Here is a 13,099-nt window from a genome sequence, read left to right as displayed (position 1 = left end):
AGAATGACATATTTTACAAATAATGTGCAAAATGAAATTTATATCATAATGTGGAAAAACTTGAGTGGTTCATGTTCTATAAAATTTATATAGTGACCATTTACAACAAGAGGAGTATGGCTGAACATAATCAGAATTCATCTGTGCAAATAGACAATGCACAGAGAAAAATAAAGACATATTTTCTTCAGCATGTGAAAGACTTTCAGTAGTTTGTGGGAATCTCTTTTTATCAGGATTATCTGGAGGAGTTATACCTTTGTGTGGATATATAGAGGTTTCGGAAGACAGATGCATTTTAAAAAATTATTCACATTGATTGTGAATATATCAGGTTATACAATCACAGCATGCATATGATACAATGTCTTGTTGCTTTATATTTTGTTTCTTTTTGATATGGTTGAAATAAAATACTAAAAATATTAAAACTTTAAAACATATCTATAATTTAATATAATAAGAAGTCCTTAAGGCAAGCCAAATAGTCACGGAGTCAAACTACAAATGATTTTTAATCTCTCCTGGGTCACACATCTTATTCTCAAATTGCTGTGTATACATAAACTTTGAAGTAGCTGATAGAAAAAACAAACAATGTGATAAGATGGTTTAGTGTGGGGACAAGGTGAGAAGATAAGGGAGCAGGGCAGGGAGGAAACAGCTTGGTGGTCTGTTAACTGGGGTTGTTTGGGGCGTTGAGTAAGTGTTAGCAAACCAATTCAAATAACAAAGTACACCAAAGACCACTACCCTATGAGTCCAATAAACAACAAGCCGTAAGGAGAAAGGCAGGGGTATATGAATGAGTGATAAACATACCAAACACTCACACACACACCCACCCACACACACACACACACACACACACACCATTCACTGGTTGGTCCTAGAAGGAGCCCTTGAAATGATTTTGGAATTACAATTTTTAAAGAGTGAATAGTAAACCAACAGAGTGATAGCAGCAAAGAACACTGAATTAAATAACAAAAATTAGTTTTGAAAACTGCTGCTAAGTCGCTTCAGTCGTGTCCGACTCTGTGTGACCCCATAGACGGCAGCCCACCAGGCTCCACCATCCCTGGGATTCTCCAGGCAAGAATACTGGAGTGGGTTGCCATTTCCTTCTCCAGTGCATGAAAGGGAAAAGTTAAAGTGAAGTCGCTCAGTCGTATCCGACTCTTAGCGACCCCATGGACTGTAGCCTACCAGGCTCCTCCACCCATGGGATTTTCCAGGCAAGAGTAATGGAGTGGGATGCCATTGCCTTCTCCGAAGTTTTGAAACCAACTCTGGTTAAATAGACATGGAGAATCACACTAACCTGGGAGGGTCCTTATAGTCCTTTCACATCAGGAAACATTTAGATGTGTTTCCTTAAACCTAAATGGAACCGATTAGACCAGATGAGATTACAGTATCTCTAAGACTTTTCTGCTTCTAACATCTGTTATTCTGTGGTCATGCAATCACCCTTTTGCTCTATTTGCAAATATGTAATATCTAATGCCCTATATTTTTGTCAGGTAGATGGCTTTCATGGGAAAATATCAGGTGATCTGGAATGACTGGTAAAACTTTTTTTTGAAGGGAACTATTAATTCTATCTTATGTAACACATGCCTCTATGAAATAAAAGGAAAAAATCAAGTCTATAATTCTTATAGCATTCACATATTTTAGATCTATCTAAATAGATCTTTCTAGATCTATCTCCTTAAGGGTTGAAGGGTAAGGTGAGAGACAAAGAGCAATTTTTAGACTTGCTAAAGATTTAGTCAAACCACCAAATCTGACACTTACTAATTGTGTGATCATGGGAAAGTTTTTTAACTACTCTGATTCTCCGTTTTCTTTATCTATAAATTTTAGAAAATAATGGAACATGCTTCATGAGGTTGTTAGACAAGTAAATGAGATTATGCTTTTATAGCATTTAGCATAAATCCAACACATAGTGCTTCAGGAGTTTCATTAACATTATGTATCTCTTAATAAATACTTACTGTTTATCAGAATAATGGCAAGAGGAATGGGACAGTGCTTTCATTTGCTGTTTGCATAAGCAGATGCTTCTCTATTGGCATGTTATAGCTTTGCTTGAAAGTTTAAAAAAAAAAGAAGGTGACCGTGAAACATGGGAAATACTGTGGAATATTACAGTCTGCTTTCCAAAACCAGATGTTTTAAGTGCCTTCATTGTTCCTAAGATGATGTTATTTTCTTTTCAAAACCTGAATCATATCTGAGCACGCTATGTTTGCTTTTAGTGATTGCTGGCCCTAAGAAGCCTGCAAGTGGATTTGCAGAAGACACTGCTGCGCAGAGCAAGAGTGTGTCAGACCTCCAAGAGGTGGTGTCCTTGAAGGAACGGATGGCGAGGTACCAGGCAGCTGTTTCCAGGGGCGACTGCCGCAGCTTCTCTGCCAACGTAAGCTGCTTCTGGTGCTTCTGCATTAGGCCGGCTGAGTGTCTGCCTTTCACATGCCCTCTTTACATGGCAATTTAAGAATACTACTGGACAATTGGATAAAGTAGAGAAAGCAGAAATAATGTGTATCAAATTCAGGGTATCTGAAATTAAGCTTCAGCTCTGCCACTTCCTGGGGCTTCCTAGGTGGCACTAGTGGTAAAGAACCTGCCTGCCAATGCAAGAGACATAAGGGACTAAGGTTTAATCCCTGGGCCAGGAAGATACCCTGGAAGAGAGCATGGCAATCCACTCCAGTATTCTTGCATGAAGAATCCCATGGACAGAGGAGCCTGTCAGGCTACAGCCCATAGGGTCACAAAAAGTCAGGCATGACTAAAACCACTTAGCATGCACGCTGCCACTTACCAGTTGTATAAACTTGGGCTACTATCTTAACCCCTCTCTGAACTTCAGTTTCCTTAGCTGAAAAATGGGAAAAACCACCTACTGCAGAGGGTCTCTGTGAAGAGTCAAAGAGATAATTTACATGTAAGCCATAAGGCACTGTATAAATGTGTTATTACTGCCACAATTATCATTTAACCTATAGCTATTCTCCTCAGGAAGGTTGGGAATTAATTTCAAAATCTTAATAATGTGGGTCTGCCTCCCACCCTCCTTGTTCACATGTATAGTTAATTTAAATTCACTGGCAATATAATTTCTTTTGCTTTTTTCATTTCTCTGTATGCACTAAATCCATTACAAGTAGCTTAATCAACATAGAAATGAGGGAGATTAGCAATGTAGGCACTCTGCTAAACCAATTATGATTATAGGAAACAGCAGGATTCAGTAAGACCACTGATTTTTAGAGCCAGTGCATAATAAAGTCATATTCAAAAGAGTTTGTTGGGCTCCATATTCTGTGGCCTTCAATCCACAGGATTTGAGAAGTCATTTTATTAGTAGAAGCTTTGCAGTTTAATGGAATGTAAGGATATTCTTTTATAATTATAATCTCCAAGTTAGCAAAGATGTTCATTTATCCAAAAGAGAGAGAGAGAATAGCCAAGAAGGGTGATATTCTAAAATAGCTACTGTGAAGCAGCGTTTTTCTTTACAAATTACTCAGAGACAAGAATGACTATGCCAAACTCATTAACAATATTGCAATTCTAGATGACATTTAAGATTTTACATTGTAATTAAAATACATTTTAGACACAGCGTAGATGTTGAATGAATGTAGAGAAATAAGTATCTAAATACTTCCAAAACAAATAATATCCCTCCAGCACCTCCGGCCGGTCTTCTTACATAGCACCCCCTGCTGGATCATTAAGCAACTTCACCACAAGTTAGATTATAAATTGGAAAAATGTTTTTTGGGAAAACAAGCTGACTTTGAAAATACCTAGATAAAAACTAGTTATTTACTAAGCTATCTTTTATCTAGGAAGACTTTTATATTGCTAGGCACGAGGATAATATGCCATAAAACAAATGTGTACAAGGCATGATTTGTATTTATAGCATGTTAAAAGGAAAACATTTAAATCGGGCACATGGGAAATTAAATTTCTCACTATTTAATATAAAAAAATTTAATTTCAGTGCTATTCTGAAGAAAGTCTATGTAAAAGGAATTTAATAGTCCATGTCTTTCCTGCTCATGTACAGATAAAACAAACTGAGGGACAGCGATTTACGGGAGGTCATGTAATTAGATAGCAACAAAGCCAGGCTAGATTCAAAGTCTCTTGACTCTAGTACTCTTTTAACTATATTCAACTGCCTCCTCTTATACAGGAAAGCATCTTTGGTCCCCAAAATGCCCTATTGTTTAGTTTGCCCCTAAGATAATATTTTGAGAAAAATGAGCACATATATTATCTCAGAGAAATCCTGATAAATATCTAAGATACAGCAAAATAACTGCCTCATTTGGTCAATTACATCAAATGTTTGTTTAATCAAAAAAGCGTGGAAACTACTTATAACCAAGTTTTGTCTACACAAATAAACCGAATATTTTATATGCAGAATTCGAAAGTCATTGATTTGGCCCCAAACTGAATCCATTATATTTGAATCACACTGAGATAGTTTCTTGTCCTAGATCAGTTTCTCTTTGTCCTAGAATCAGCCAGATGGTATTTTGTTGAACATAAAGGAAAGGCTGGGGCTTCCCTCATAGCTCAGTTAGTAAAGGATCTGCCTGCAATGCAGGAGACCGGCATTCAATCCGTGGGTCAGGAAGATCCTTTGGAGAAGGAAATGGCAACCCACTCCAGTATTCTTGCCTGGAGAATCCCATGGGCAGAGGAGCCTGGCAGGATACAGTCCATTGGGTCACAAGAGTCGACACGACTTAGAGACTAAACCACCACCACCACCAAAGGAAAGGCCTGCCTGTGAAAAAGCGTCAGTCCACAGAAGCCCCCTAGAGGAGAAAGGAGAAGTAGCATTTATTAAGCAACAAAACAACACATTTTGTGCTGTGCGATTTTATTTCCTTTATCTTCTTTTTTAACACTCGCAAGAAATCTGTGAGAAATACGTTGCTATTCCCCCTAGTTTATAAGAAAGAAAACTGAGGTTAAGGAACTCTAGCCCAAGGTTTTAAGGCTCACACATGGGATTAGAATCACTGTTTGTCCTACTCCCCAAATTATGTTATTTCTATTATGCTCTAGAAACCAAGAACGGTTCTTTGTAAACAAAATTGCTGATTCTCTATGTAATATACTTGCCTAGGTTTAAGTGTTATATATTTAAATTAACTTACTATTAAAATGACATTAGGTAGATTTTGTGTTAGGTATTTAAATTGACTTGTTAATAGAATAATTATTATTGATGTTCCCATTAAATTCCAAATCTTATTGCTGTGTCCAAGAATAGGAAACATAGAATAAGGATAAACATTTTTTTAAAGGTTCAACACAAAGCAATCTAAATTATATGCTGCTAAGTCACTTCAGTCGTGTCTGACTCTGTGTGACCCCATAGACGGCAGCCCACCAGGCTCCCCCATCCCTGGGATTCTCCAGGCAAGAACACTGGAGTGGGTTGCCATTTCCTTCTCCAATGCATGAAAGTGAAAAGTGAAAGTGAAGTCGCTCAGTCGTGTCCGACTCTGTGTGACCCCATAGACGGCAGCCCACCAGGCTCCCCCATCCCTGGGATTCTCCAGGCAAGAATACTGGAGTGTATTGCCATTTCCTTCTCCAGTGCATGAAAGGGAAAAGTGAAAGTGAAGTCGCTCAGTCATGTCCGACTCTTAGCGACCCCATGAACTGCAGCCTACCAGGCTCCTCTGTCCATGGGATTTTCCAGGCAAGAGTACTGGAGTAGGTTGCCACTAAGTTTATGGTCATTGACAATTACATGGAGTAGTTGGGATGTCAGTACACGGTGCTAACCAAGGCAAAATGATTTCAGTCTAAGCAAAGAAACATCACTCCAGCTCATAGCCACAGGCTTCTTCTTGAGTTAAGTCCTGCCATCTTACATAGGTAAACTTGCACTTACAAGCTGAACTAAACAAGAAAACCTTTTCACTCCCACTAACTAAACTATAGCTCAAAGGGCTTTCTTCCTTAGGCCATCAAGTGGCATCAGGAGTACCAGGTCATGATTGTATTACTAGAAAATATGAACAAACTGTATGCATTGTTGCATGTGTAACATGGTCTAATTCCAAAGCACGATGCTAAAGGAAATGAATGGATATAGTCATTTTTTTTCTGATTTGTTTAGTAGATAAGAAGCAATCTATTCAATGTAAGAACTGATATTTTTGTGCAAACACACATACTAGGAAAGTATCCATTCATTAGCATAATTAATCAGACCTACCAGATTAATTTGCACATCATTTGGATATTGTTTATAGTTGTTGGAAAAGGTAACTTTCTTCTTAACAAAATTTGGCTTGATTTCTGTAACTTGATATTTATATATTATCTATACATGATCAATTGAAGAAGGTCATTTATGTAAATTAAATGACAGAGGGGATAAGAGAAATAATGTAGCCTTAATTTACCCTTCCCTTTCTTTATCTTAAATTTCAAAAGAGATGCCATAATTTCTTATTATTTTAACATGTATCAAGTGATAGTAATTGACCAGGATTTATGTGTGAAGTTTGTTACAGTTTGATAGAATGTATCCCTTCTTTCCATTGAGCTAATGTGCTATTCTTAAATATTTGGCAGGCCCTGTAACTGGGGAAAGGTTATAAAGTTGATAAAGCAACCACCTGAGTATCTGCCAGTAATTCAGAAAATCCTGAATATTAATTTCATCTCCAGTATTTTAGAGTATTGCATGCATGTGTGCATGCATGCATGGTCAGTCCTGTCCAACTCTTTGTGATCCCACGGACTGTAGCCCACCAGGCTACTCTGCCCATGGGATATCCCACGCAAGAATACTAGAGTGGGTTGCCATTTACTCCACCAGGGGATTTTCCTGACCCAGGGATCAAACCCGCATCTCTTGTGTCTCCTACATTGGCAGGTGGATTCTTTACCACTGTGCCACCTCTGGAAACCCGCTTTAGCATATGGAAAACCTCAGTATAGTGTTGCACTTTTAGTACTTGTTTGAGAAGCTGCTTATTTCAGTCAAGATTTCAGGATCCTAAGAGTCCACAGTCCAGGGAACCTCAGCTCACAAGTATCCAGTTACTCTCAGGTCTCAAGTCTTCCAGGGTTATGTCAGGACTGGGCCAGACCTCAGGAGACCTTCTGTGCATGAAGTGTCACTGAATCTCCTCCCAGTCTCATACTGGGACACATCCTAGAGGAGAGTGGGTTGGCCTGGGGCCTGTTGGCTTAACAGTTGTCATCCCACCTGGGCTTGAGTGCCTCCTGGGCTGGGGAATGTGCTGAATCATCAAAACCAAAGCCTTCGAGTTACTGCACTTCCCACACAGGCAGAGTATCTGACACAATTTCTCAAAGTTGTTCAGGTTGTTCCAAGTGACTCCTACTGGAATGAGCTTTCTCATCCGTAAACTGCCAGTGATAGACCAGGATCTTTCTAAACTTAGACCCTCCCCTACAACCCAGAGTCTCATATACCAATGCTAAGAGCTGAGTCCTAGGGTACATCCATCCAGGAGTATCTGTTTTTCTGCATATTTTTTAAAGGCTAGTGTTAAGACATACAGCTGTGATTAAGACAGGCAGATATGGTTTCAAACTCCAACTCCCACATTCACACCCTAGTTGTGAGAATTTAACAAGATGTCTTACTTCCCCAAACCTCAATTTCCTCATTTTAAAGTGAGGATGATAAATGTTCATATCTCACAGAATATGGAGAAGTATCAAATGAAAAAATAAATGTAAATATATAGAGGAAAATCACTCAGCACTATGTATTAAATAGTGGTTATTTTTATTTACTTTAATATTTTTGCATATGATTAAAAATATGCTCCCCTAAAATAACTCCAAAGCTATTTTGTTCATCCTTAATGATTTAAGTACATTTTGGAATAAGTCAAATGCTTTTTAATATTCTTAATAATGTATTAACCTATCTAGACATTTGGAATTTTAATGACAACTTTATTATGGATTAAAATTGAATCTATTATTCTAATTTCTGGCTAGTTTTTCTAGTATGAGAGAAATACACTCTAATAGGTCAAATCTCCAGATACCAAAATCTATCTGAGATAAATAAAATTAACTCAATACTTTGAAGATTCTTCTAACTTTATATCAGAAGACTGATACATGAAAAACCAACATGGATAGATTATTTTTATTAAGGTTTTCTGTAATAAAGTCCTTCTGAAATAATTGTTTATGTTACTGTCTTTCTATTATGCCACCCATTAATAACTGTCAATGATTTTTTTTTAAATAGCTTGAGAATCCCACCCTGAGATGATGTAAAGTTGAATTTTCCTTTCTCTTAACTTGTCTTAGATGCTGGAAGAATCAGAAATGTGCACAGTGCCTGGTGGTTTGGCCAGAGTGAAGAAACAATTTGAGAAGGACAAAATTGCTTCTTCCTCTGATACCTTCACTCAGTACCAATACCAACACCAGAACAGATCTGAGCAGGTAATACTACTATTAGTAAAGGATAAATCCTGTCTGGCTGAAATGCTCTTATTTCAGTGCTAATATAAAACACACACACCCACCCTCTTTGGTGGTATATTTGTTTTCATTATTCATCAACAAGAATGGTAATTTTTAAATGTTTCGAAAATCATCCTGAAAGCATATCAGTGTATTGACTTATTGGAGCACTTTGACATGTTTCTAGAAAATCACAGTGGTATATTTTTTTCTCAGCTTGTAATGTCTCAAAAATGAAAAGTAAATAGTCTAAGTTAGTCAATGGTAAATAGAAATTTTGAGAACAATATTTACATTGAACCTCTGCCTTCACATTATAACTCATGATAAACTACCTGTTATTTGTTTGCATAGATTAAATTTGAAGCATTATTCAGCTGCTTACTCTGATGAGTTTTCTGTTTTCTTAAAATCATCAAAAATTGAGTAATGGAACCCAGATGTTATATAAAACTTAATAATGCAACCTCTAAATGCTATCTTACAGAAAAGATTTTTTTTTCCCATTCCATTACTCCATTGTCATATATCACCAAATATTGTCATGGGTTATAATGATTTTTGAATGTGAAAATATTAGTAATAAAACTCATTAGATTGAGCCTGGCACTGTGAAAAATAGTAGTTCCACTGTAAACAGCCTTTCTATGAGGAAGAAAGTAACTGGGATATTTCTGAAATGTTGTCATAGGAGATAAAAGTATTTTTTGTTTTTTCAGAAAAATCCCTAGGATATTTAGGGTTGTCTAAGTTTTGAATATTTGTATGGTGGTAGGGTGGCAGGGAAAGTATATCAGATAGATTAATTAAAAGTCTGATATGTGAAATAGTATTTGTTTTCTTTTTCTGGCTTTGTTTGAAAAAATATTTAAAGGTACAATATAAGTAGCTCAAGTTTAGTGCAAGATTTCTTTTAATTTTGCCTAAAGGAAATGTAAATAAATTAAGATTGGACATCATTGCTGTTTGGTCACTAAGACATGTCCAACACTTTTGTGACCTCATGGACTGCCCATGGAGTTTTTCAGACAAGATTACTGGAATGGGTTGACATTTCCTTCTCCAGGGGTAGCTTCCTGACCTAGGGATCAAACTTGCAGGTGGAGTCTTTACCACTGAGCCACAAAGAAAACCTGAGATTGGATATACTTGTGATCTAAAATATAGCTTTTGCAACATAGGAATCTAAGTGAATCAAGTACATATGTTTACTTGAAATTGATCAACTACATGACATATAGTCATTATTAACAATTTAAATAAATCCTACTTAGAAGTATAGGTTTTTACAGATCCTTTAATTTACAGGAAAGCGGTGTGATAGAGTGTAAGAACTATGAGACTTGTAGATATGAGTTCAGGCACCACCTCTGACATTTATCAGCTGAGTCACATAGACCCAGGGCCACCTTCACAGAGAGTAGTTACACAGGACCCCTTGGGTAGAGGGGCCCTGCACTTAGCTTCATACTCTGCTATTATCTTGAAATTCTTAGTGATTTTTGAACAAGGGACATTACATTTTCATTTTACGCTGAGTATGGCAAATTATGTTGCCAGTACTACATAGTCCAAATTCATAAACCCCTCAAGTGTTAGTTTCTGTTAAGATGGAGAAACTGATGCGTGATTTGTCTATTTCATGAGGTGATTGTGGTGGTCAAGGATGACAAAGGGCGTTTCCGTGAAAGCATTTCATCATCTGTAAAATTTGGTGTCAGTTGGGACGCTTTATTTTGCAAAAGACTGAAAACCCAACCACAAACGTCTTAAACTAAAAAGAATATTACAGATTCATGAAAACGCAATCTTGTAGAAGGGAGATTTGATGTAATCTCCAGAGGTATACTAGAGCAGCTGGTTTGTGCCAACCCTTTCATTATTAAATTTTTAGGAGGTTTGAAAACCAGATAATATCATGTTAATAGCTTGAAATCAGCCATATTATGAATATTAATACCAAGGGAATTGGCAAAAAATTAGGAATATTTTTCCTCCCTTCCTTCCTTCTTTCCTTCCCTTCTATTCTTCCTCCCTTTCCTCTTTCTGTCTTTTCTTTGAGAACCCATTGGTAAGCATGTATTACATTACCATTGATTTAACTAAGGACTCAAAGTATGACTCTAGCACAGTAGCTAGGAGCACTTGGATGGAGCAAGATCACTTGGGTCCATATCCCTTCTCCTTAACTCATTGTTGTTGTTGTTGTTTAGTCACTTAGTCGTGTCCAACTCTTTGGGACCCCATGGACCGTAGCCCACCAGGCTCCTCTGTCCATGGGATTTACAGGCAAGAATACGGAAGTGGGTTGCCATTTCCTTCTCCAGGGGATCTTCCTGACCCTGGGATCGAACCCACATTTCCTGCTTTGGCAAGCAGATTCTTTACTGCTGAGCCACCAAGGAAGCCCTCCTTAACTTATTAGCTGGTGGCATTAGGCAAGTTTCTTAATTTCTCTGTGTCTCAATTTCCTCAATTATAAAGCCAAGATTAGAATAGCACCCACCTCATAGGTTTGTTAAGAGCATTAAAAAAGCTGTTTTTGTTAAGTACTTAAGATTGTGCTTGGACCTTATAAGCACTTTCGAAGTGTTTGTTTTAAAAACTGAATATCTCCTTGATCATATTTCTTTTCTTTTTTAACCTCTCAGCGTTACTTCCTCTGAGTTGGCCCCATTTTCAGTCAAATTTTCCCCAGAAAAGACTAAAAATGATGGAGAAAAAGAAGAATCCTTCTCCCAGAAGCCCCAGGAAAAAGCCTTATAACATCTAATTGGCTCTAAATGGAATACACGTGCTTCCCCTAGAACTAAAGTACTATAGCCAGAGGATGCTGACTGGCTGAGCAGCCTCTGTGCATGTCCTCAGCATCCCCCTAGGAACAAATAAATAGAGGCTGAGTAAAAACCATCAGACCAAAACCATCAACCAATCAAAAACAAATCAAACCTGGGTTAAAAACAATCAAATCAAAAAACAAACAAACAAAAAAAATCAAAGCAATCAAACAATATATGTGTGTTTGTGTATTGCAGATACATTTTTCTCCTTGCAAATATAGTGTACTATTATAAGCTGTAATCCTTGCTCTGTGAACCTGAAATACTAAAGTATGTAAGAGTAATAAAAAAAATGCACTAAAAACTGAATAGCTGCATGATTCTAGGCCTGTAATGACCTCTCTGAACTTCAGTTTCATTATCTGCCTTTATACATACTAATAATACCCTGTAATTCCATGAGGAATGACTAAATCTAAGTCATAATGCAATGCAATATAAATAAAATATAAAGGAAACATGGGAGAATAAACAAGTAGATACCATTTATTGAATCTTACACAGAAATCTGTAGAGAAATTAAAGAAACAAGTCATCTGTCCTTAAAAAATCAAATTACTGACTTACAATCCTTAATGGAAATTTGAGATATCTATCAAATTTGGTTATAGAGCAGAAAAATATAGAAAAATCATGTTTTAGATAGTCACTTAAATGTTTAAAGCATTCTGAATGCATTCTAAAAATCTCTTCTTTTATCAGCAGGGATTGAGGACAAAACATTTATTGGTCGACAAACAATTAATTCTGTTTTATCCAAATTGTTGTCACGCCTGAGAGTGCTTTCTGTCTCTTTGTTTAAAGTACTTGAGATTTATCTCTCTGCTAAGTTCTGCCCATGGCCAGAAAAATATTTAGTTTGCTAACACATATGAATTAACTTGGAAATCAAGTTTAATTAGAGTTAAAAGAAAGAACATTTGTTTTGGATTTCTGAAAATATTTAACATCACAATTAGTAATAATTTCATAGTGAAGTGAAAATTTTAGTCGCTCAGTCATGTCCAACTCTTTGTGACCCCATGGACTTGTAGCCTGCCAGGCTCCTGTGTCCATAGAATTCTCTAGGCAAGAATACTGGAGTGGGTTGCCATTTCCTCCTCCAATAATTTCATAAGGTGTAATATGAATTCCAATCCCCCTCTTTTCTTCCTAATGTACTGAAGTCAGATGTTTCAAGGTAATGAGCTATTTGGAAGCAGTTTGTCTAGAAGACACGCAACAGGACTAAACAGGTTTTTAAAATTAAGCCATCTTTGAGGGTAAAGTTCCCTCTTCTTTTTAACTGATTAAACCTATTGAAAAAGAGGTTCTAAATAGTGGGGGGAAAGCAGGTAGAAGATACAGGAATACTCACTATGCCAAACATTTTAAACTTGGAATAATGTCCTATTTATGTATTCTAGACTTCGACTTTATGGTTCTGCCTGCCTAACAGTTAGCAACATCACTGTTAGCCTGTGGGAGTATCCTTATGTAAATTAGAAAAAAAAGCCCCTCTGGACAGTCATGGTCTCTGGGTAACAGAGGTATGGAGTTCAGCTTCTTCGAAGAATGTGTTGGGGAAAACTTTATTATTATCGGTGGTTCTGGTAGGTAGTACTGTTTTTAATATCACCCATTTAGAGTCTGTTTTTCAAAACATCCATTACTGATTCCTGTAGATAAGAATGAAATCCCACCCTCCTTAAGGGATTATGAGCCATTCAGCATGTGTCCTGTTGATATTTAGG

The 13,099-nt window shown here is 37.0% G+C and overlaps 1 protein-coding gene across 7 annotated transcripts in view; it reads left to right on the top strand.

The window, feature by feature from the left end:
- XIRP2 (xin actin binding repeat containing 2) overlaps positions 1-13,099 on the top strand; it is a 712,110-nt gene that overhangs the window by 661,596 nt on the left and 37,415 nt on the right. For all 7 annotated transcript variants that reach the window (XM_081582634.1, XM_081582632.1, XM_081582630.1 and 4 more), the window contains 2 exons: positions 2,271-2,431; positions 8,368-8,505. In XM_081582634.1, coding sequence (XP_081438760.1) covers positions 2,271-2,431; positions 8,368-8,505 — 299 coding nt within the window. The remainder of the gene's footprint in view (positions 1-2,270; positions 2,432-8,367; positions 8,506-13,099) is intronic.

The sequence above is a fragment of the Giraffa tippelskirchi genome, chromosome 3 (genome assembly GCF_054371585.1).
Source record: "Giraffa tippelskirchi isolate mGirTip1 chromosome 3, T2T-mGirTip1v1.2.pri, whole genome shotgun sequence".
Classification (NCBI taxonomy): domain Eukaryota; kingdom Metazoa; phylum Chordata; class Mammalia; order Artiodactyla; family Giraffidae; genus Giraffa; species Giraffa tippelskirchi.
Note: the sequence above shows the minus strand (reverse complement) of the source record. Positions and strands in the feature narration are given on the sequence as shown.